Source organism: Triticum aestivum, chromosome 4B (genome assembly GCF_018294505.1).
Source record: "Triticum aestivum cultivar Chinese Spring chromosome 4B, IWGSC CS RefSeq v2.1, whole genome shotgun sequence".
Classification (NCBI taxonomy): domain Eukaryota; kingdom Viridiplantae; phylum Streptophyta; class Magnoliopsida; order Poales; family Poaceae; genus Triticum; species Triticum aestivum.
The window spans coordinates 182608095-182634425 of NC_057804.1; the positions used below are offsets into that span (position 1 = coordinate 182608095).

At 44.0% G+C, this 26331-nt stretch overlaps 1 protein-coding gene across 1 annotated transcript; it reads right to left on the bottom strand.

Annotated features, from left to right (window-relative positions):
- Positions 1–6196: 6196 nt before the first annotated feature.
- On the bottom strand, positions 6197–23801 carry LOC123091706 (proline-, glutamic acid- and leucine-rich protein 1). Its single transcript, XM_044513305.1, has 13 exons — positions 23365–23801; positions 22678–22794; positions 21364–21428; positions 21070–21169; positions 20913–20984; positions 19840–19899; positions 19533–19662; positions 19267–19457; positions 18962–19143; positions 18607–18734; positions 17620–17963; positions 7609–7843; positions 6197–7205 (listed from the first exon to the last, which is right to left on the bottom strand). The coding sequence occupies exons 1-13, from the start codon at positions 23629–23631 to the stop codon at positions 6466–6468; spliced, it is 2631 nt and encodes an 876-aa protein (XP_044369240.1). The 5' UTR covers positions 23632–23801; the 3' UTR covers positions 6197–6465.
- Positions 23802–26331: the final 2530 nt, after the last annotated feature.

The window sequence follows — 26331 nt, forward strand, 5'->3', positions numbered from 1 at the left end:
TGCACAAAATACCTTACTGAAAACCGCTTGTCATTTTCTTCTACTCCACGTTGGGTTCGACACTCTTACTTATAGAAAGGACTATGATTGATCCCCTATACTTGTGGGTCGTCAAGGCTCTTTTCTAGTGTCGTTACCAGGGAGTTACGCGCCTTTGGTGAGGGGAATTTGATAAGGAAACATTTATATTACATGCTCGAATTTACTGTCACTTGTTACTATGGAAAACAATCGTTTGAGGGGTTTGTTCGGGGTATCTTCACGTCGACCGGAAGCACAAAGATTTTCTTCTCAAACTACTGCACCTACTAAAATTATTTATTATGAGATTCCTTCGGGTATGATAGAGAATCTGCTGGCTAATCCTTATGCAGGAGATGGAACAATACATCCTCATATGCATCTAATATATGTGGATGAAGTTTGTGGATTATTTAAGCTTGCAGGTCTACCCAGAGATGAAGTTAAGAAGAAGATTTTCCCCTTATCTTTTATGAGGAAGGCATTGACATGGTATAGGCTATGCGATGATATTGGAACGTGGGATTGGAACCGATTGAGATTGAAATTTCATCAAAAGTTTTATCCTATGCATCTGGTTCATCGTGATCGGAATTATATATATAATTTTTGACCTCGTGAAGGAGAAAGCATCGCTCAAGCTTGGGGGAGGCTTAAGTACATGATGTACACATGCCCCAATCATGAGCTCTCAAGAGAAATTATCTTACAAAATATTTATGCTCGACTTTCTCATAATGACCAAACCATGCTCGATTCTTCTTCAACTGGTTCCTTTATGAAGAAAACTATTGAATTCAGATGGAATCTTCCGGAAAGAATTAAACACAACTCTGAAGATTGGGAACTCGACAAAGTTAATGAGTCAGGTATAATACTTGAGTTCGATTGTGTTAAATCTTTTATGGATACCGATGCTTTTCATAAATTTAGCTCTAAATATGGACTTGACTCCGAGATAGTAGCTTCCTTTTGTGAATCATTTGCTACTCATGTTGATCTCCCTAAGGAGAAGTGGTTCAAATATCATCACCCTATCAAAGAAAAGATTGAGGAACCCATTATAATTAAAGATGTCATTTACAATGTTGATCCAGTTGTGCCTATCGCTTATATTGAGAAACCACTGTTTCCTGTTAGGATAAAGGAACATGCGAAAGTTTCAACTGTGGTTAACAAAAGTAATATTAGAGCACCTAGACCCTCTGAACAAATTAAAGTTAAACCAAATGTTGTTATGGTCAAAGATCTCTTGGTCAATAATATATATGGGCATATTATTTACTTTTATGGTGAAGCCGCTAGAATTGCCAAGCCTGGTACTAAAGACAAGAATAAACAGGTCGTTGTCATGCCTATTGTCTCAGTTAAAATAGGAGATCATTGTTATCATGGCTTATGTGATTTATGTGCTATTGTGAGTGCTATTCCAATTAGCTTATATCAAGAGATTATGAACGATATTGCGCCTGTTGAGATAGAGGATATTGATGTTACTAGTAGGCTTGCGAATAGATATATTATTTCATAGCTTGGGATTATTATAGATATTGAAGTTTTGTGTGGAAAAATAAAATACCCTACTGAGTTTCTAATCTGTGGTTCTCCACAAGATGATTTTGGTCCTATTATATTTGATGGACCCTTCTTGAACACCGTTAATGCTAAGATTGATTGCAACAAAGAAACTGCGAGTGCTAACTTTGGTGATGTATCTCATGAGTTTAATTTCTCTAAATTCCATAGACAACCTAATGATAGAGAATTGCCTAGTAAAGATGAAATTATTGGTCTTGCTTTTGTTGTCGTACCTCCTACTGATTCATTGGAACAATATTTGCTAGACCATGAAAATGATATGCACATGAATGAAAGAAATGAAATAGATAAGATGTTCTTTGATCAACCACCTATCCTTAAACACAATTTGCCTGTTGAAAATTTTGGAGGCCCTCCTCCTCCTAAAGTTGATCATGTGTTTGAATTAAAACAATTGCCTGATACATTGAAATATGTTTATCATGATGAAAAGAAAATATATCATGTTATTATCAGTACTAACCTTTCAGAACATGAAGAAAAGAGATTACTAAAAACTCTAAGGAAGCACCATGCCGTTATTGGATATACTCTTGATGATATTAAGGGCATTAGTATCACTCTATGTCAGCACAATATTAATATGGAACCTGATGCTAAATCGGTTATTGATCACCATCGATGGTTAAATCCTAATAAGAAGGATGTGGTAAGAACTGGAATATTAAAGATTCTAAGTTTTGCTCGTTGTTTGTATTTCCTTTTTGAAGGGGAGCCTTGGCGCAGTGGTAAAACTACTGCCTTACAAAAAGTGGGGAAAGGCTGCGTACAATAGACCCAAAGTGGTCGGACCCTTCCCGGGACCCTGCACAAGCGATAGCTACATGCACATGGTTTCACTTTTTGTATTTCCTTTTTATTTTGTTTTTATTTTATTATCTATGTACCACTATCAGATTTAATCCTTGCAATTGGTGAGAACAAGGGGATTGACAAGCCTCTTGTCTTTGTTGGGTGCAAGCATTTGCTTTGTGTGTGTGCAGGTACCGCTTATCTTTTTTGTGTGATATCTCCTATTGGTTTGATAAACTGTGGTTCTTAACTGAGGGAAATACTATCTGCTACTATAATACATCACCCTTCCTCTTCGAGGAATCCCATCGCCTATCACAAGTAGTAGGGGCAGGCATCGCAGAGCCTGGGCGCGTGAGCTAGAGGCGTGCATCAAGGTCGTCTGCGAGCTTCTTAATGACGGTGAACTTGTCGAGGAAGCCGACGAGGGCCTCGTCAAATAAGGGTACGAAGATGTCGTCCAAGAGGCTCTCGCCCTGGCGGCTGCAAGCACCACCTGGAGATGTTTCTCGGTGCTGGGCCGCAAGCTGGCGTCGTGGATCATCTGGCACAGCCGACTGATGCTCGCGCTCATCGCCTCCGTGGGTCTAGCATCTTTTCACTTGATCTTGCGATTGGAGTGATCACTTTTGCCCTTGGTATAGGTGTGTAGGTGCGTACGATTTCGTAGAAGGATTGGACTGGTGGGGAGCCTTTATATGAGAAGCACAAGCTTCGTTGTATTCACGTGTGCATTGGCCATCTACTCCTCGGTCCATACTAGTAGTAGTATACTAAACGGCATCGACTCGTTGCATATTGCTTCTACCACTATTACTTCCCTCAGCATGCGAAGGATGATGCATCATTGGTCGTCTACGTATTGGGAACCGCTTCTCCTCGCCTTTTTACCCTCATTCAAACCATATCAGCTTCGAGTGGCCGTCAATTTATCTAATAAAATAAAGTTTATATGTAACAAAACCTCCCTCCTTTCCGGTTTAAAGGGTTCATCTAAATTTTTCGGATTTCCACTATATTACGCTCACTTTGAGTCCAATTAAGTTAAGGTTCTTTGACTCTCACGCCACATTTAATTCATAGAAATAAGAGATAGGGAATTAGTGGTCATGCATGCATCTTATTCCAAATGCACCATGTGTTCGAAGTATGCCCTAGAGGCAATAATATTGTATTATTATATTTCCATGTTCATAATTATGAGTTTATATTCTATGCTATAACTGCTATGATCTTGTAATGTGCGATTCAGTTGAAAACTTATATACACGTGTGAAATGATAAACGACAAAATAAGATTTCTAGTCTCGCTTCTAAAACTAGCTCAAGTGTTGTTTGTTGTTGGTGATCATGTTTTCTCGAGCTTAGGATATCATGAAGTATAACATCCTAAAACAACATTTAAAGCATGACGTTAGACGAACGATCATATTGAATTGACCCAAACTTGGTTGTTATACTTTGAGATAATACCGTTAGAAGTCAATTGTTATAACACAGAGTGTTTTTTTACAAACTACTACAGGGCAAAGCCCAACGGTCTTTTATTAGCAACCAAGAAACCAAGTTCAATTGTACAAGCTAGCTACTAAAGACAGGAAAGAAGGAAACAAAACTACCTACCTATTACATGCCTCAAGGGAGGCCAGCTAGCCAGGCTTAGAGCTTGGGTCTAATAGAAGCATTAACCCTATGTGCTAGCAAGAAAAAATCATATACAAATTTACATCTGTAGACACCAAAAGTGACCCTTTCACCCCTAAAGGCCCTCCCATTTCTAAGGATCCATATATTCCATGCTGCTGTGAATATCACTTCAACGAAGTAGGGTGTGTAAACCTCCTCCTAGCCATGATAATGCACTGTTGAATATCATTGCCACCAGACCAATCAATCTGCAAGTAGTTTCATATCCTAACACTGAAATTGCAAGAGAAGAGGTATAACACAAAGTGTTAACGTGTGATTTAGTTTCTTAGACCATGAGAGTGTCGTAGCCACTTCTTACTATACGATGAACTTTGAGGTTGCTCAAATGTCATCTGTAACACGATGATTATAACGACAACTTACGGGTTCATCGGGAAGTTTGACAAAGGACTAGATAGCTCGAGAGTGGAATTTGCTCTTCCGATGATGAAGAGATATTCTTACAGCCCTCTTAGTGTAACGACATCCATCATCGTCTGGCCATACACAGGTGACTATGTCACAGGGATGCCGAAATATGTCAACGCGGAAGAAGAACAAAACCGATAACGAGAACACCGATATAGTAAGCATGTGTATGACTCAAGAGGATACCGATATATCCACCTCGGGTTTTATAAATTGTATCGCGAAGCAAAGGGAATAGCACATTATAACCAAGGGTTCACTCGAATGTCATTTGTGTAATCATAAGGATCAATATGGATGTCCACGATTCCGCTATCGGTCATTGAATAAAGGGGTTTTGTTCATGTCTATTTATTACCAAATCTACAGGGTCACAAGCTTAAGATAATCACAATCCGTTTCATGATCGTTGGATGTTGATAGGAGGGAAAACTTTGTTATTGCCACTCTAGTTTTTGCCAACTTTGCTTATGCCACTCTAGAATTTGACATTTCACTTTTGCCACTCTTAGCTTTTGATAATATATCACTTTTGTCATTCCATGGCAAAAGCAAAAAAAATAGAGTGGCAATTGTGATACATGTCAAAAGCTAAGAGTGGCAAAAGTGAAATGAAAAATTATCGTTTTTGCCACGAAATGGCATCTGTGATGTATTGTCAAAAGCTAAGAGTGGCAAAAGTGAGATGTCAAATTCTAGAGTGGCATAAGCAAAGTTGGCAGAAACTAGAGTGGCAAAAACAAAGTTTTCCCTTGATAGGACAGGAGTAACGAGGAAATATTTTTTAAATTGTTTTATTAATATTTAAAATAGTTTCAAGAGGAACCGGAAGCGTTTTGGGATCACCGGAAGAGTTTCAGAGTTTATCAGACAATACCGGGTATTACCGTTGCTCATCGTCGGCCATGTCCCGTCCATCTCCGGGGAGCAAGGGATACCCCACCGAGTCCACATGGAGTAGGAATGGTTGGAGGAGCTCTGACGGTGGAGGAGCATTCGGAACCGGGAAACGAAGCAGGCTGCGCGCGTGCGTACAGACGAGCTGCGTGACTTTTCTGTAATTTTGGAGATCTTGGTCGAGGCAGGTGACGTCTTCACCTATCTGTAATTGTTGTATAACTAAAGAGAGCTGGTTATTTTTAATATGGGGCATTTTACATGCGACATATCAAAGATGGGGTATACAATCAATTGCAATATGACCTTAAAAAAAATCAATTGCAATATAACATGGGTCATTTTGACCGAGGCAGAGCAAAGGCGGCAAATGATTAATTGGCCCAATAAATTTGCCCTCGTCTATGGCGATATAAACTGTATGGCGTTTCTTTCATGCTGCCGTGAAGGATACAGAACTTGGCAGCGCAGAATACCTTTTGATGCCATGTTTCTTTTCGTTGCTTCTACCGTTCTACGATGATCAGACGTAATTAACAATTGTTAATTTACTGATCTGATGTCAAAAACAAGTGCTTGTACTCAGGCTTTCGTGCATGGAGTCTAGATTAATTAGTTTTACCCAACTCAGCAAGTGTTATACAGTCAACCATTGGCGTTTTATATTATTGTTCTGCTTGAACAGCTGGTTTGTATCACCACTCATTTTTGGCTTGGAATTCATGGTTAACGTTTGTCAACTTGTCCCTCTTCAGGTTCTCAAAAAAAGTAATAACTAATCCTCGTATAATTTTTCTACAGAGCTGCCACATCTTCCTTGCACTGGGCACAAAGGCGCTGGCAAACCATGCAAGTGTCATATGTACGGAAAGCAACAGAATACTCGAACGTTAAGCCGATGGTCATTCTTAGATAAACAGAGCCATATACTCGGTATACGTTTTGGGAATGGCAAAAATGGCTCGACCCCAAGGGATATGCTGATAAAGATGGACGAAAAAAGGCAAGGGTATATGTTTATCCTTGATTGAAGGAAGCTCAATAGTCAGAATCCGGGTCGCCGTCTTGTATCTCTGGCATCGAGTCTACTGACTCTGTATCAGACAAGTCTGCCTTGATGGGCTGAATGAAGCGGGTTGAAGAGACATCTTTATAGCTGCTCGGAGCAGCAACACCTGGGTCAGATGGTTTTTCACCTGAGGTTGCCAGATTGCGGAATGGTAGGTTGACCACAGCTGAGCTTTTATTCTGAAGAAGAGAATCAACATGATCCGCACGCTTTTCCTCTCGAAAGGGGGTAGCTGCAGCTTTCTGTGCTTCAGGTGGCCTTGAGTAGATTGGATTTGAAGCAACATTGGAGCTAGAAGGATTATCCACTGTCATTGGCTCGGAGGTTTTTTCTGTGGCCGCAACCACCATAATGGTATCACTCCTGTTGCATGCAGGAACATCTTCTTCTGCCTCAGCAATTGTATGTGAATCAATTTGCGGAACTTCTTTTACAAGAGTGGACTTTTCTGACGGTTCATTATCCTTGATGGATGGCAACCAATCATCATAAGTATCTTCATCCGCAATAACCTGCCGCTGCCCTTGGGATGGTGAAAAGTTAAATGTGCTAGCACCAAAAATTGCCTTTTCTGGTTCACTGCGGTTGAGTCCAGGAACTAAAGGACCTGCCTTTTCTAGAGAAAGGGCTCGTGGGTGCGTAAGAACATCCAAAGCCAGCAAAGCATGCGAACAAAACTCTGCGAGCGTAGTGCCTATCTCTAGCTTCCCTGTAATAAACAAGAGATGATAGTTGTTACTTTAAAGGATATCTGGAACCCCCCTAGCCAACACTATTACTTTCATGAAAATATGGAGCCACCCTAGCCAACTGCTAACTCCTTCCATATACCAAATCCACAGGCCAAAAAGGCAAATCAAGCTCATGCCTAACGTGGGCAGGCATGAACCATGAGTGTATGAATGTACCAAGTATATTTTATCTTTTGTTCTTGCTGCAGATTGCACCATGTCATAGAGCTAATAGTACAAAGCCTGCTTTTGTTGTATATATCCAGAGATAGTTCAAGCAAAACTCTCCCTTTTTCCTTTCAATTAACCATCTATTAATTACGAGATACAAAATTAATTACTCCATCTGCAGAAAAGTAAATGATAGACATGAGATTTTACCTTTTCTAAATAGTTCAGTTCCTTGGGCTAAATAAAGTGGCCGGGCATGAGGAGATGAAAGAAAAGATGCCAGCAATGCTTTCAATGAAGCAAGTCGATAGTCTGATATGCTTGTCTCCCCGACTTTGGATATTGATGGATCATACCCTGCTCCTGAGTCGCAAGCACTTGTAGCTATGTTAATTAGGAGCAAGTCCACTTTTGCCCTCCAGTGATCTGTCCTCAATGAACCCCCCTGATAAAGGCAATAAAATGTATATTACATCTAACTGTTGCAATTATACATCAGACATTGTAGCCAGAGAATTGAGACCCAACCACCATTGTGACAATTAGATAACATTGCAATTGACTCTAAATGATATTGTAGTGCACAGTGTCATTATTTCATGATAAAACCTATCCCCATTCCAAAGGGACTCTACATCTTTAGCATGGAAAATTGACAATCAAGAAAATTATTTCTAAACCCTATATTTTATTGTCATCCTATGTTGTCTCAACATAGGCGGTCCCAAGCCCGGGTAAAGGAGGGTTATGGTAGGCTTGGCGAGGCAACGTCAAAACTCAACTACTCTTATGGAGATGAAACCCAAAAGGTTTTGGTTGGGGCGTAGCCCTCTCGGCGACGTGCCACATCGGAAGGCCGTCAAACCACCCCCACCCACCCCCCACCCCCCCGGGTGGCGCGCCGTATCTTGATCTGGATACGGTGGCAAGTGAGCGAGGATCGAGTCGTGTCATCCTTAGTGGCGCGCTACATCTGCGCCCGGATGTAGTGGAAAATGAGCAAGGGCCTTCGCATTTGACTTGACGAGTGCGAAGGGCAAGGAGAAATGGAAAACGACTACCGAAATTGCATTGTACATCCAGAATAAACCTAAGAAAACATGATCACAGGCGGATACTTGACATGTTCCCCCTCGGCCATGCCCATCGCAAGGAAAGCGAAAACCTAGATTTGCTTTATTGAGTATCAAACGGGAACTCCGAGCAAATAAAACTAGCCGAGCTTAGGTGGATCCGCTTAGGTAGTTGGAACGTAGGTCTATGACAGGGAAGCTTCAGGAGCTAGTTGATGCAGCGGTGAGGAGAGGTGTTGATATCCTTTGCATCCGAGAAACCAAATGGAGGGGACAGAAGGCGAAGGAGGTGGAGGATACCGGCTTCAAGCTGTGGTACACAGGGACAGCTGCAAACAAAAAATGGTGTAGGCATCTTGATCAACAAGAGCCTCAAGTATGGAGTGGTAGACGTCAAGAGACGTGGACACCAGATTATCCTGGTCAAGCTGGTAGTTTGGGGACTTAGTTCTCAATGTTATCAGCGTGTATGCCCCGCAAGTAGGCCACAATGAGAACACCAAGAGGGAGTTCTGGGAAGGCCTAGAGGACATGGTTAGGAGTATCCTGATTGGCGAGAAGCTCTTCATAGGAGACCTCAATGGCCACGTGGGTACACTAACACAGGTTTTGAAGGGGTGCATGGGGGCTTTGGCTATGGCACCAGGAATCAAGGAGGAGAAGATATCTTGAGCTTTGCTCTAGCCTACGACATGATCGTAGCTAACACCCTCTTTAAAAAAAGAGAATCACATCTAGTGACTTTTAGTAGTGGTCAACACTCTAGCTCCTCTCGAGAAGAGAAGATAGGCGTGCGTGCCTAGACTAAAAGGTGATACCTAGAGAGAGTGTTATCCCTCAGCATAAGCTGGTGGTTGCTAACTTCCGCTTTCGAATTCGTGTCCAGCGGGATAAGAGTGCCAAAGTCACTACAACAAAGTAGTAGAAGCTTAAGCGGGAGGTAGCTCAGGCGTTCAAGGAGAGGGTCATTAAGGAGGGCCCTTGGGAGGAAGAAGAGAAGTACAAGATGTCAAAGAAGGCCGCAAAGCGAGCTGTCAGTGAAGCAAGGGGTCAGGCGTCAAGCGTATGAGGACATCTACCAGCGGTTAGACACAAAGGGAGGCGAAAGGGATGTTAGGAAAGCAACTTAACATTATTGAAGGCCCAAGGGGCATATATATATTACACATAACTTGAGGTGCAAGGAAACTAAACATAGACTAATAAGGACTCCTAGACCAATACTAATACTCCTTAACACCTCCCCTCAAATGCAAAACGTCTGCAATAGCATTGCATTTGAAGAAGTGTAAAACAAAAAAAAATGATAATCTAAATCGGCGTCTTGAGTGTCATCATAGCATGAAGAGTCTTCAAAACCTGTCGAGTCGCCAAAGGGGATAACGAAGAGATGGCACATCAGAGGGAGACACCGCATCAATAGAAGATACAAGAGAAGTATCAAGAGAAGATGGGTTGTCGAAAGAAGATGGCACATCAAGAGAATGAAGCATTGCTTAAAGAGTCATGGCCCATGAAAACCGACGGCGAAGAAGCTCGGCGGCAAGGGAATGGGCTTAGATCAACAATGCAAAGAGAGGCCACATAAAGCCTATATGGAGGACAATGACCAGAAAAAGGCTGACGGACAAAGGTATGTTGGACTCACATGGCATGAAAAACACACAATATCAACGAATTTGGTGGACGCAGCGGAAATTGTAGAAAACTAGGAAGCTAAAAAGAGCACACTGGTGAGATATGATGGCAGCGAAAGAAAAACAATATCTTGACGGCGAAGGCCAACGAAGCAGAAGCAGCAGCAACAGGAGCAAGCAACCCATACAGTGCTATCAGTGGCAATCAGGCAAGCTAGACGGAGCAGCACCAACCCGTACATGGCACGAGAGGCATACTGCATGCACGCGCAAGGAAGAGCAACACGCTAGGAGTAGCGCAGGCAACTCTGCGCTGTTGTAGGACAGCGGACAAAGATACATGCTGGACAGAAGTGGACGCGTGTGGCACGATATGAAGAGATGCTCGATCTGAACATGAGCAGCTGCGGCGGAGGCCAGACGAGGCGATGGCACGCCTTGAAGAGCTGGCGCGGAATCCAGCGGGAACCGATGACTGGCGGCGGGATGAAAACGGCGGACGAGCGGTAGGAGTCGCAAGCATGGGCGAACACCGGCGGAGGTCGTTGGATGCGGCTGCGTTGACCTAAAGTACCGGGCTGATTTGGATCGAGAGCAGGATCAGAGTGACCCAAACGGAAGCAGCAGCAACACAACAGCGGCTCACCGGATCGATCAGATCGGGAGCTAGGAATCTCCAGATCGATTAGATCGAGCGCAACTTGACGGGCGAACGAATCGGATTGGAACAATAGGCCCGCCGATCAGACGGACCAGGGTGGGAAGCAGCACGCGGCCGTGGAGGAGACTTCGATGACAGATCGGGCCAAGACGTGGAGATCGAGAGGAGAACTCGATCGGGAGGGCGGGTTGCGGCGCCAAAAAAAACCCTAAACCTGGGCTCTAATACCATGTTAGGAAAGCAACTTAACATTATTGAAGGCCCAAGGGGCATATATATATTACACATGACTTGAGGTGCAAGGAAACTAAATATAGACTAATAAGGACTCCTAGACCAATACTAATACTCCTTAACAAGGGACATCTATACGATGGCCAAGATCCGAGAGAGTTAGACGAGGGATGTTGACCAAGTCAAATGCATCAAGGATGGAGCAGACCAACTCCTGGTGAAGGACAAGGAGATTAAGCATAGATGGCGGGGGTACTTCGACAAGTTGTTCAATGGGGAGAATGAGGGTTCTACCATTGAACTGGACGACTCCTTTGATGATACCAGTAGGCGTTTTGTGGTGAATCCAAGAGTCTGAGGTCAAGGAGGCTTTAAAAAGGATGAAAGGAAGCAAGGCGATGGGCCCTGATTGTATCCCCATTGAGGTGTGGAGAGGCCTCGGGAACATAGCGATATGGCTAACCAAGCTTTTCAACCTCATTTTTCGGGCAAACAAGATGCTAGAAGAATGTAGAGGGATTATATTAGTACCAATCTTCAAGAACATGGGGATGTTCAGAGTTGTACTAATTACCGTGGAATTAAGCTGATGAACCATACACTGAAGCTATGGGAGAGAGAGTCATTGAGCACCGCCTAAGAATGACAAGCGTGACCAAAAATCAGTATGGTTTTATGCCTGGGAGGTCGACCATGGAAGCCATTTTCTTGGTATGACAACTTATGGAGAGATACAGGGAGCAAAAGGACCTGCATATGGTGTTCATTGACTTGGAGAAGGCCTATGATAAGATACTACGAAATGTCATGTGGTGGGCCTTGGAGAAACACAAAGTCCCAACAAAGTATTACCCTCATCAAGGACATGTACGATAATGTTGTGACAAGTGTTCGAACAAGTGATGAACACTGATGACTTCCCGATTGAAATAGGACTGCGTCAGGGTCAGCTTTGAGCCCTCATCTTTTTGCTTTGGTGATGGATGGGGTCACAAGGGATATACGAGATATCCCATGATGTATGCTCTTTGTGGATGATGTGGTTCTAGTCAACGATAGTCGGATGGGGGTCAATAGGAAGTTAGTTATGAAGACAAACCTTGAAATCGAAAGGTTTTAGGCTCAGTAGAACTAAAACCGAGTACATGAGGTGTGGTTTCAGTACTACTAGGCACGGGGAGGAGGTTGGCCTTGATGGGCAGGTGGTGCCTCAAAAGGACACCTTCGAAGTTTGGGGTCAATGTTGCAGAAGGATGGGGGTATTGATGAAGATGTGAACCATCAAATCAAAGCCGAATGGATGAAGTGGCGCCAAGCTTATGGCATTCTCTTTGATAAAGAGAGTGCCACAAAAGCTAAAAGGCAAGTTCTATAGGACAGTGGTTCGACCCACAATGTTGTATGGTGCTGAGTGTTGGCCGACTGAAAGGCGACATTTCAACAGTTAGGTGTGGCGGAGATGCGCATGTTGAGATGGATGTGTGGCCATATTCAGCGTAGGCCTCCAGAAGCTCTAGCCTGCTAGTGCATAGCGAACGGCTAAAGCGTGATAATGTCAAGAGAGGTCGGGATAGACCGAACTTGACATGGGAGGAGTCCGTAAAGAGAGATCTCAAGGATTGAAGTATCACCAAAGAACTAGCCATGGACAGGGGTGCGTGGAAGCTTGCTATCCATGTGCCAGAACCATGAGTTGTTTGCGAGATCTTATGAGTTGGTCGCGAGATCTTATGGGTTTCACCTCTAGCCTACCCCAACTTCTTTGGGACTAAAGGCCCAGTCGTTGTTGTTGTTGAAGTTATTACCCAACTCTATGTATATGATTAAAAAAAGGAATTGCTTCAGCAACCACACTCTACGTGACAACGATGAGCGGGTGGAAGCAATCAAGAAAATTACTTCTAAACGCTAGATTTTATTGTTATATGAATAAAATTATATAAATTTCAATTTATTCCCTAACTCTATATATAAGATGAGAAAAAGGAAGTGCTTTAGCAACCACTCTCTACGTGACAATGATAAGCGGGTCGAAGGATGGTATCTCAATACCGGCGCCACCAATCATATGACAGGCCACGGCGATGCTTTCGCCGAGCTCAACCACACGATCATCAACATCGTCCAGTTTGGTGATGGCTCCATCGTCAAAATCTGCGGCATGGGCACAATCATCTTCACTGGCAAGAACATCTAACACTAGGCCCTCAGCAGCGTCTACTACATCCAAGGCTCAAGAACTCAATCATCAGCATTTATCAGCTAGATGAGAATGATGCATGTGCGCTGATCAGAAGAGGTGTGCTTCCAATCTGGGATCAGCAAGGTCGACTCCTTATTCGGTTTAGACGTGGCTGGAATCACCTTTACTTACCTCCTACATCTTCAGGTGACCCAGCCAATATGTCTCTCTACCCACCATGACGACATGGCTTGGCAGTGGCATGAGATATGGGCATCTCAATTTCGACGCATTAGGGTGTGTTTGGTAGCCTGTACAAAGGGTGCATGAGCCTAAAAGTTCTCCATCGTGCCCACTTTTCGCTGTTTGGTAGAGTGCATGGGCTCTTGTGGGCTATGTTGAACCGATGGAAAAAGGGCCCTCAACTATGCTCGAGCGAGCACCCCCAGCGAGGCGAGCCGGGGCCAGCTAGGCTACGTTCGACCCACCACCCCCTCAAACGACCACCCTCCCGAATCCCACTCTCCCTCATGACCCCATTTTTTGACCTAGCCGCCCCTCTTCAACCTCGTCACCGCCGTCGTGGGAGGTAGCGCCTCCACCCGTCCTCCCTTCTTTCACCTCCTTCTCCCTCCTCCCTTCCTTACTTCCTTCCACTAACCCCTCCCCCTTCCCCTCCAGCGCCACGCCTGAGCTCCAGCCAGTCCGTCCACCCCCGTGGCGACGGCGACCGGCGCGCGAGGCCTCGCGGGGCTGCGCTCACGGGGCCGCAGTAGACGCTGGAGTTTGCCAACGAGCTGATGTTGGTGGTCAACGGGATGGAGGTCGACTGCGTCCTCCGCGCTATGCGCCTCTGTAGTGCCTGACAGTGGTCCTCGATCTGGAGATGCTGCCACCGCTGCACCTCACACACTCCCCGTTGATCCATTCCTCACTCCGTTTCACTTGTTCCTTCCTCTTGATTTTGATGCATTCATCAGGTTCAGGTTCAGTAGGTTCAGTAGTAGTAGCAGCACTACTGAAGCACAAGAAGAAATCGATTTCTTCAGTGTTATGCAACTGTTATTGTTCAACTGGAATCCAATGAAGCTATGTAATATGAATCTAGTGATGTTATATTGCTGAGATTATGTTTATTGTTCCAATATGCTGAGATATGAATCTAGTAATTGTTTCTTCATATTTATATATAGCCGAAATAATTGTTCATTGTTCAGATTATGTTGAAACGGTGAAGTTTTATTGCTTGGATTATTAGTGAAATGTAGAAATGTTGCTCGGAATTGTATTAGCACCAAAAACTTTATTGATGCAGCCCACCTTAGATACAGGCTACCAAACAGAGTCTCTGACAGAGCATGTCTCAACACATACATCACAACCAAACGACTGCACATGCATGTACCCAGCATGTCTAGACTTAACATGTCTCAAAGAGGAACGACTACGCTAGGGTGGGAACAGCTGCCAAACACACCCTTAGAGAAGATGTGATGCCTCGCCATAACACGCAGGCTGCCAAAGCCGGATCACGTGGAGCAGCTCTGCGACACGTGTCATCACCAAGCATCGTCGCGTGGCACAATTCCTCGGCAAGCAAGGTACCGCGCGCAGCAGCTACTTCTTGGTCGTCCAGTGCAACCTCTGCGGTCTTGTTTCACCGGTGACACCTGGAGGACAGCCCTACTTACTACAGGTGGACAACGCCACTCGCTACATGTGGGTGATGCTCCTGGATGGCAAGAGCAGCGCACCTGATGTCATCAAAAGGATTCAGGCACCTGATGTCGATCAACCACAATGGCCGTGCTCTGCTGAAACAGAGGAGCACACCAGCTGAATTTTCGGGGGAGGCTGTGAGCACTGCTGTCTTACTGCTCAACCGTACTCCCACTAAATCCCTTGCTGGAACGACACCTTGTGAGGCGTGGCAAGGCCACAAGCCAGCTGTCCACTACCTTCACACCTTTGGGTGCTTGGCGTATGTTAACAGGGGAACCTGCATAAGCTCAACGGCCGCAACTCTCCCGCTGTGTTAATTGGCTATGAGGAAAGTGTGAGGCGTACCGGTTGCTAGACCCTGTGACAAGGCGCATCCGCATTGCCCACGACATCATCTTCGATGAAGAACGTGGCTTGGGATTGGGCAGCAGACGACTGCGCACACTCAGGCAGCAACTTCGATATCCAGTACATCTGCCGTCACGCAGCAAAGGCATCTAGCTATGTGTCCAGCTCAGGGCGAGCTGAGCCTGTGTCAACAGGACATGTGACTCGGGGTACTTCACCTGTCACACCACCATCACCTGCATCAGCTCCAGCAACTCCAGAATTTGTCACGACACCAGCACATGATGATGATCGACTCGATGCCGCTCACAGCGACACGCCAGTTCGATATTGGATGGTCCAGAATCTGATTAGAGAACCACTGCCTGGACTTGCACCGCGCAACATCGACGCCAAGCTACACTTGTCGAGCATGGGGGAGCCGTGCTAATTTGCGGAAGTTGAGAGAGGCAAGGCATGACAAGCAGCCATGCGCAAGGAAATGGGCGTGGTGGAGCAGACAAGGTAGCTCGTCGATTTACCACATGGGCATCGACCAATAGGCCTCAAATGGGTCTACAAATTGAAGAAAGATGTAACTGGTGAGGTGATCAAGCACAAAGCACAGCTGGTCGAACGCGGCTTCGTGCAGCAAGCCAGCATTGACTTTGATGAAGTATTTGCACCTGTGGCTCGCATGGAATCCATCCGTCTGCTTCTTGCTTTGGCTTGCTTCTTGCTTTGGCTGCCCAGGAGGGGTGGCCTGTCCACCACATGGACATAAAATTAGCCTTCCTTAATGGAGAACTGAAGGAGGAGGTCTATGTGGAGGAGACGCCCAGTTCATCATCACCGAAGAAGGAAAAGTCATGCTGCTGCATAAGGCCCTCTATGGCCTTAGGCAGGCGCCACGAGCATGGAACGTGAAGCTTTACTGCACGCTCAAGGAAATTGGCTTCAAACATCGTGGGCACAAACACGCGATCCACCGGTGCGTCACCACGCCATGAGCATGGAACGTGAAGCTTTAATGCACGCTCAAGGAAATTGGCTTCAAACATTGTGGGCACAAGCACGCAATCCACCGGTGACGAAATCGTGCTTATTAGAGTCTATGTAGATGATTTGATCATCACTGGTTCATCCAAGGGAGCAGTGGAGAGCTTCAAGGACAAGATGGAAGCAAAATTCCAGATGAGTGACCTTGGACTGCTGTCATTCTATCTCGGAATCGAAGTCCAGCAAGATGGCGATGGCATCAGACTATGTTAGGCACACTATGCCTCACGCATCCTTCAGCTTGGAGGAATGGAAGGCTGCAACCCAGCTCACACTCCAATGGGGGCGACTCAAACTGAGACGTGAGAGCATGGTGAAAAAGGTGGATGCCACAGAGTATCGATCGTTGGCAGCCTACAAGAGCACAAGGCCGGATCTGGAATTCGCCATCGACTTTGTGAGTAGCTTCATGGAGCAACCTACAAGAGCACATGATGGCAGCGAAGCGCATCTTTCGCTATGTCGCTGGCACCAGCTACTACGGTCTAAGCTACAGGTGGAAAACTGGAAAGACACTGCTGATTGGCAATATTGACAGTGAGCATGCCGGTGACAGTGACCTCGCCGGTGACAGTGACACCAGGAAGAGCACGAGTGGCCCAATGTTCTTCCTCAGTAGCAGCTTGGTGAGCTGGCAGTCTCTCAAGCAGCGAGTGATGGCTCTGTCCTCCTGTGAGGCAGAGTATGTGGCTGTCACATCTGCTGCAACACAAGGACTTTGGCTGGCTCGGCTGCTTGGTGAACTCCATGGGAGAGAAGCTGAGGCAGTCGAGCTAATGGTGGACAGCAAGTCCGCCTTGGCGCTGACCAAACCCAGTCCTCCACAAACGCAGCAAACATATCGATCTACAGTACCATTTCATCAGGGACTGCTTGGAGGATGGGAGTGTCAGTGCCAACTACATCAACACCACAGACCAACTGGCTGACATTCTAACATAAGGACTAGGGAGGGTGAAATTCCATGAACTGTGTGCTATTTTGGGATTGATCCAAATGTTAGTAACCCTTGCTGCAGTCAGTCAATGAGTCAAGTCTTTTCCTTAGGTAGTAAGCTAGTGGGTCAAGTCTGTGTCTCATCTTAGGTTAAAAGTCAATGGCTCAAGTCAGGCTGTAAGAAAGCCACTGAGGTAGTTCTGTAGTAGTTCCTTTCAGCTATAAATAAGGGGTAAAGCCAAGCCAGCTACATTCATCACAGCCCAGAAATTGAGTCCCAAATCAGCGTTACCTGTACTCTTTCTACTAACAAGAATAACAAGAGAAGTAATAAGAGAAAAATTCCGAATAATAGGCACGTGAGAAAAGGAAGATAAATTTTAGGCATACCACATTCAGAAGAATTTCCAAGGTTTCTAGTGCAGCTATTTTAACAGAGAGTGGTGTGAACATTCTAACATCTCCTGGAGTTTCAGGGGTCATTCCCTTCGATGAAGTTGGCATGGAAGAGGTTTTCATTTTCTTTGGGCTGATTGCTGCTTTCTCCATACCCAAGGCATGTGAATTTTGCATTTGTGGTTCTTGCTTCCTCTTCTTGGAGTAACTTTTTGACAAAGATTCACTATTCCCTTTTGATGGATTTGTGCTGAATAGAGTCATTTCTTTTACACAATTATCATCCAGATCACCAACTGCATTGCTGACTATTACCTCTAACAAATGGAGAGACATTCCTGGTAAAAAAAGACATCATTTATTCAGCCATGGGTGTGACTTGCAATCGACTAAAAGACGACCAAGGCTATGTACCAAACATGTGTATGGATGCAGCTCGAAGTGTGACAGTCAATCAACAAAGAAAAACACGAGACAGACCAGTGCAGGGAATGTGAATGTTAACTTATGGATTCATGTTTTGAAGACATGGAGGAATGGTTAGACCATAGGCCCCTGGATGCAGCATGGTCATGCCTCAAAGATCTAGCCTGTTGTTAAATTTGAGTTCTGAGAGAACATCATTGCCAAAGGTTTGTATGAACAGAAAAACTATATCCCTCAAACATATGATAGTTTTACCACATGTGCAATGCCATAGATAATAAGGTATTTGAAGGATGATGCATTTCAAATTATTTCTCTGCAGTGGCAACAGGAAAAAATAAGGCAAGAATTAGTGTTCTATCTCCACTCTGAAATAAGCGGAATCATTGTTAAATTGTTACCAACTCTGGAAACAGGCAGTCCCCATATTCATTTCAAGCCTGAGGTATGATTAAACATAATTATGACAAAACAACTCGCTGTTCAAATTAACATTAAAATATAAAATCATGCAACTGTGAGCATACAAACAAATAAACAAAAGGAATCACCTACCAACACCCATGGAGGTCAGCAACAGCTGAACAATGCTGTAAACTTTTGTCCTCGTAGTAGGCAGCTTCGCAATTTTGAAGTAATCAGTTACAAGCCGTACAATATTAGCAGCATGCGGTAAAAGTTGGCTGCAATATGACAAGTAGATAATTTAGATATTCCTTTTCCAGTACAAACTCAGATCCAGACCAATGTTAATTCTATAATAAATCCAGTTTCCGAAGTTACTTCAAATTCAAGTATTATCAAACGCTTGTGTCTATGTCACTGTATTTGACGCAAGCTTAAAACTTGTGGAAAATATACATTGAGATGTGTCTTAGATAATAGTGATAAGAGGCAATACACATGGTACCTTCGCATTCCTTTAATAGTTGCATGGAGCAAATCCAAGAAAGATGAATGCAATGATGGAAGCTCAAAACAAATAAGCTCTTGGTGCAAGGAAGTAGTTGAAGGGAACGACTTCTGCAATGATCCATCAACTAAGAGCACTCTCCGTGACAGAGCTATCAAAGCACGGACAGGAACGGTGACCTTTTTTGGCAATGACAGGTAAAAAAATATAGTTTAGAGCAATTTCATGTTTAATGGTAAGCTTATTAGCGCCATTAGGTAACAAGTAATGATAATGTACCAAGAGATGAGGCTTGGACAAACCTGAACCGGGTAATGACTAGTCAGCATCATGCAGCAGCAATGGGCAAGCGCTGAAATAGTAGGAACAGTGAAGACACGAAATTTCTTTGTCACATGCAAATTGCCTCCCAACTTTACTTGATCTCCCAACACTGGTGGAGGGTCATTACCAGGTGGAACTAGAAGCATCATAATCTCACGCCCTTTCTTTTCTGCAAAGATAATTTGTTCAAAGCCAACCTAAAATGGTACAACCGAAAATGAAAATAGCTCATCACAAGCATTACCTTCTTCCAGCCCAACAAAAGCATCATTCAGAAGATTGTTTATACCCATCAGTACTTTCTGAATCATCAATGACCAAGTGCCCTCAGATACTCGGACAGAAGGAAGCATTGCTAAGACTCTCGCAAATTTCTGAAGGATTGGAAGATGCAAAAAAAACAGAGGTTTGTCAGCACAATGAGAAATTTCATGGCAATGAGCGACAGAAGAAAGAACATCAAAATGGAGAATGGAACACATAAATGTTACTTTGCACAGCCTCCCGAAAAGATTAATTCGAAGATAAAGCATGAAGCATACAGTGCTCACCTTTGATAATTTTACATTGACTTCTGTACTCATAATCTTGGATGCAATGGTGGATTCGACCTGAATTTTGTAAATTAAGCACAATATGACATAATATAACAGGCAGTAAAATAGTAGGGAGCTGTACATCTGCTGTAATTTCAGAGGTACTCCCTCCGTCCCATAATGTAGGACGTTTTTTGACACTACACTAGTGTCGAAAAACGTCTTACATTATGGGACGGAGGGAGTATGTACTAGTAACTGATTAGAAAAATGGTAAATAAGTGGCACATGATAAATAAACCTAAAAGGAACATGTTACATAAAGAACTCTTGCGTCCCACGCGCCTACATTTAAATCACAATTAGACATATTGATAGTAGCTCATGTGGATCATCAATAAAGATGTTCCAATTCAGTAACGAAAATAGATATTGAGAGTGGTTTTTCTACACCCCAGCTCGGTGCACCCCTCCTTCTACACCCACGCAAGAAAACATACTCCCTCCATCCATATATATAGGGCCTAATGCATTTTTCGAGACTGCCTTTGACTATTGATAAGTTTTATAAGTTTTGGCTAGACGCGTATCCAAAACATCAAGTTTTTTGTAACTGGAGGAAGAATATGGGAAAAGATTCCCTTCAACCGATAGATTTTGTGCGAGCGTCCGCCGTCTCTATGTCCGTCGGATGGACTCTTAATCAACGGTGGGGAGCTAACCTATCCGTGCCCACTTTCTGCAACTGATCCATTGTTTCAGAAAGGTATTCTGCAACTAGCCCCTTGTTGCAAAGTGGCCAGCGGCTAGATACTGTTGTGGCTCGCACTAGGGAGGGCAATTGTTTTCTGCAACACGACTCATGTTGCAAAAAAAAAAAAACCTGTAACACGATCCGTGTTGCAAAAAAATTCCCGCAATACAACCTATGTTGCAAAAAAAAACGCAACATAACCCTTGTTGCAAATGTTTCCGCAACAAGTCCTTTGTTGCAAAGTAGAGAAAGATGTTTAGCGGACGCGTAGCAGTCCCCAAAGAATATATGTACTCACAATAAGAAATGAATTACAACATGAATGTAAACATACTTTATTGTAGTGTCGATTTACAGATGAGGGATACAATTTAATAACTGTCCTTAGCAAATCAATTGCTTCATCCTGCAAATACAGACAGAAGTAGTAAATATTTACTCTTGCATGCTTGGAGTCAAACAGAGTAAGCCTGTGGATGAAAACAACATACCGCCACTGGACCATTTTCATTTAAAAGCAGCAGCAATGGTTCAACAACTCTTCCAGCAAAGGATGATGCCTCTTTCTTTAAATTCAAAAATTTCGCCAATCTAATCAGAGAACAAGTTATGTTGCTTTCGACTGAACAAAAAAGAGTAGCACACAAAAGAAAGGGCAATGGATATGGATATAATGTCGAGCTTTAGTTTCAAATAATCACATTCACAATACTACAAAGTACCGACAATCCAACTATGTGCTTGACAGCTTGAGCGAGTAAAAGGACATAGCTTTCATGACATACCTCGCAAATAGATCAGACATGGAAGTACAAGAGACCACAGTAACAAGTTGCAAGCTAGACGGTCCCTGCTAGGTGGGAAAAAAGATATATCAGATAAATAATAATGTATGAGAATGTTTAATCAAAAGAAAACTAGAAAAATATTTCTCTCTGGGGATGTGCAGACTATGGATTATATGAACTTCTGCAAAGCGTTATTTAAGATCTTCGATAAAAACTTTTTTTTGGGGGGGGGGGGGGGGGGGGTATTGTTGTTGTTGAAATAGGCCATGCTCAATCTCAATCAGTCAAACTTGCTAGTGTATAAAGCCAAGCCAATGAGCTCAGTGAAGCGATAAAGATAACTAGCACTACTACAGACCTATCAAAAGCAAAATATACTGAATAGGTAATAATGAGAAAAAAATGCCATCATCTGCAAGTTCAATTTGTGATATAATTTTCCAAATGTAAAGGTTTATACTTAGATCAATATGGAATAACATGGATGGCGTTATATAATTTCCGATTGATTGGTTGCGGTGGTAGCTTAGCATGCATCAGATATATATAATAAATTTAGAGAAAAGTGATCTAGTGAACAAATGCAGTTTTATAATAGACTGAACACCTACAATTTAAATATAGAAGAAAATGCTGACTGGTATTTCATTCTTTGGTTTAGATGTGACCTCAAAACAATCACAATATAATACTAAAAAATAAGGGAAAATAGCAATATCCACAAAGAAAGTTGTGAACAACCACAAACACAGGCAGTCAGAAGGTGCTAAGCCAAACAGACTTAGTTAACCCGAGGGACACTAAATTTACAAGGATATCACTCCCACAGAGAGCAATGCCGAGGACAGACTTCTTCATCTGCTTTCTCGTAGGTGTAGTAAATCTCAACATCACATTTAATTTCATGGAAGTTGTCTTAGGCCAATCAACTAGTATGACGTCAAATGTAATTCCAGCAAAGGTTGATCACATCTGGAATATCTAAATAATTCATTTCGTGGAAGTTGTCTTATCCATGAAGGAGGTCAATCAAATAGTATGACGTCAAGTGTAATTCCAGCAAAGGTTGATCACATCTGGAATATCTCTATACTTCAAGATATTCACTACCTTCATGTCTATAATCTGCTTGGAATTTAATTAGCTCAACCAATTCAAAGTTAATAATGGGATTCTCAAGACATTAGAACAGTGATGAAACATGGGGTTGGGGGGGGGGGGGGGGGGGGGGGGGGGACACAATAGCTCAGAATAAAAACAAAACAAGAACATAAAATTCCACGTAAAACTGAAGCAAACAATGTGCAATACCTGCAAGTTCCTCAGAATCTTCTCAAACCAATCAGAGTATGATTCAGCAAAGCGCTCACTGCTGCATTCTTGGAAAGTCACGCCAAGAAAACAAGTTCCCAACCAACGACTATATGGCTAAAGATTTATAAACAGAGGACGCCAATATTAGTAAAGCATGTCTGATGCATTTTCTTTTACATCGAAGATTTAAAAACTGTTAAAGCTATCAGAAAAACAGTTACAGATGTTTAGATTTTATTCTCAGAATATGTTGTATATTGTTCGAGCATGCATGTTTCTGCAGCACAGAAGAACAAAAATATAATACATGCCAGAGTAAAACTATCTAACCAGATGACATAATTCATACTCCCTTCATTCCGAAATATAGGCCTTTTTAGAGATTTCAATACAGACTACATATGGAGCAAAATAAGTGAATCTACGCTCTAAAATATGTCTATATACATCTGTATGTATACAACTTTAAAAGAGGGTGGTAACAAGTAGCACTGAGGAAACATAACAGAACTAAAGTTTCAGTGGTGTGTAGCAACAACTAGCTCAAATCCGCACACCTTGTCACATTGGGTTTAGTATACAAGTGCAACACAAGTTCAGCATTATGATAGAGAGATTTTTTTAAAGTAGCAAATTAGCCCAAATTAGCAAAGTACGGTGAGGGGGGGGCATAAGGCAACATACCGAGTCGCTCTCCACGAGCTCGCCGACGCGCTCGACCCAGGCGTCGACCGTGGCGCGCCACGCCTCGGCGAGCTTTTGGTCCGACGGGTCCTGGAGGACCTCGTTGAGGAGGCCGTGCGTGCGCACCGCCTCGAGGATGGAGGCCAGCTCCTCCGGCGGGACGGTGCTCCCCGGCTGCGGCATCCGCTCGCCAACCACCACTCGGAGCAGACGTGGCTTAAGCCAGTTGTCGTTCACGTCCGCGAGGAAGCCGACGGCGCCGGCCATCGCTGGTTAGTGAGGGGTCTGTGACTGGAGGTGGGCTGAAAGACGTCTCGGCCGGACTTGGGGTGGACGATAATAGGGACGGGGTGCAGGCGGAGCGCGCGGTTGGAAGGAGAGACCGAAGAAGGCGGCGGCTCCGGGACGGAGGGATGGGACGCTGTAAAACCCTAGCGGCTTTGAGCAGCAGAGTTTGGGTAGTTTAAAAAGAAAACTAACTTTGGTCTAAAAATAAAAAGAAAACTAACTACTTTCTCAAAATTCATTTACAAAATCAAAATGTGACGCATACAAGTTTTGTACATATTGTTATTTTTCTGAAAAATATATTCTTAGGCTTGATCAAGTTTTCATAAAAAAACAAAATGTCTATAATATTGTATTGTACCCGATAAACAAACTATAAAAGGTGGGTTGGCTTCTGAATCGCTTTCCTCCTACGCGAGCAGCCAGAATCCCTAGCCGCCGCCGGGGAGCCAATCCTTCTGGCGGCTCCCCTCCGTTGGCGACCTTTTTGTCGTCAGTGGTCAGGGGGATCGTCGAATCCCGCGCGTGCGGTCGTTTTAACTTTAGGTTAGGGCCCTAGTAACTTAGGATTTGGGGTCATTCTACGTCTTGGCTTTGGCAGCGGCGACAGTGATGCTGAATAAAGAAGTTTTAGATTCTTCCGCGATGGGGCAATCGTCTCTATGGCCGGTGATGGATTTGGGAATTAGTTTGTTCAAGTGGGGATGTTGTGGCGGTGGCAACGTCCTTGTGGTGGACTTGCATCCTCGGTCTCCGCCGTTGCGACAACATCTGCTCCAACGTCGGCGCGGAGCTTGGGAGGTAGTCCAGGAGCGGATGCATGTTATGGTCTACATTGACGACATCTGGAAGACGAAACATGTACTGGGTTCGTGGTTGCTAGCTGGCAAGTATGGTTTCCTCTGGCGTCTTAGTCGTGATGAGGTGTCGGATCTGGAGTTCACTGGCGTGTCTGGGTGTTGCCTCGGCTTGGTTCGTTCAATGGCAATGGCTTCGCCTTTGGTAAGCCACCTTGGAGGTCGGCAAAGCTGCATATCAGCTATGGAGTCGCGTCAAGCTCGGGTGAGGAGGTGATTCATTTTTTTTTCTTTGTGGTTGTGGTGGGGGTGCCGGAGAAGTGACGGGCATTGGTGTCAAGTTCAGAGGATTCTTCGGCTTGATTGCAATTTTACTTCTTGGCTGGTGGTCATGTGTGCAAAGGTTAGCGTTTTGTTGTCTTCTCAGCTTTGTCATGTCGGTTTTTATGTGACTTGTACTATAATCTTTATGATATAAATGTGACACGTATTACCATGAAAAAAAAGAAGTTCAAAATAATGGTATTAGGTTTTCCTTCCCTGTCCCTTGACGACTAGGGCAAACTCTCCCCTCCAAGCTTTGCTAGTGAGCCTGTGGATTCGCTTCCCCTCTTCTTGCCACTCTAGCGGCCGGTGGCGGGGTGAAGAATCCCAGTGCCTTCACTCTGATTAGTAGTTTAGGTTAGGTTTTTTAGTCCTCGAATGTGCGGCGCTTCTTCTTTGTGTATGTCTTTCGCGCTTCAATACTCCTCGAGTTCGTCCATCTGACGTACTCCACGAAGCTTCGTCGCAGATTCCTGTCGCCTTCTTGGGGCGGTGACGTTAGGGTTTATCCTCATGTGGCGAGATTTGATGTCAGGTGCTTCAGATCTATTCAAGGGTTCAACGACGACGATTGCAGCTCCAGGGCAATGGTCCTTATAGACACGTGCACAAAGACTTCCCAGCTATCATCGACAAGGTCAAACCGGCTCCGATAGGGGAGCGCCGACAATAGTGCGTCGGAGGCTCGTTCTGGCGATGGTAGTAGTTGTTCAGTGCCCTCAGAATGTTGATGTATTTTTTATTTTGTTTAAGATGCTTTATACTTCCAACGAACTTTAAAAATACCTCAAAGGTGTCGTATACTTCGACACTAGATCGTAGATCATCCCAGAAAAATTCTCACAACTTGTAGGTATATGCTAGCCGCGGGAATCGTCCTGCTTCATCAACATCTACTTCTTCCATTGTGTGGACTATTAGTGCGATGATCATTATCTTTACCACTATGGTGATTCTGGGCATGTTCGCGTGTAGTTATTTTTTTGTTGCATATCACGTTCCCCTACAAAGAATTCACCGCCTAAACTTACTTAAGTCACAAGTTAATAGAAGTGGAACCTCTATATCCAACAAACAAGTAAAGGAAAGCAATAACACAAGGATAATTCATCCTCGAATCCTTGCGGGAGATGAAGATCTTGAGAGATAGTTCTTCCCCGATCCGAAGAGAGGAGGGCTTGAAATTCGGAGGGACTCTTCTCCATGTAGAAGGTTTAAATTGAGCAAATCTGAAAGGATCGAGAAGAGGGGTCTAGAGGGGGGTGATTAGACCCTGAACAAGCAAAAGTGGTTGTTTTTAGTTTCTTCAAGTTAAGGTTGAGATTTAGCACAAGTTTAGGCACTCGTAATACATTTCTAGCAAGCGTGACAAGAGTATATGCAGCGGAAAGAGTAAAGCATGCTAATTGCAAGAAAGTAAAGGGATGGGTTTGGAGTGTGCAAAAGCAATGAAGACACGGAGATTTTTTGTGTGGTTCTGATAGGCGGTGATATCGTACATCCACGTTCATGGAGAGTTCGACCCACGAAGGGTAATGTTTGCGCGAGTCCACGGAGG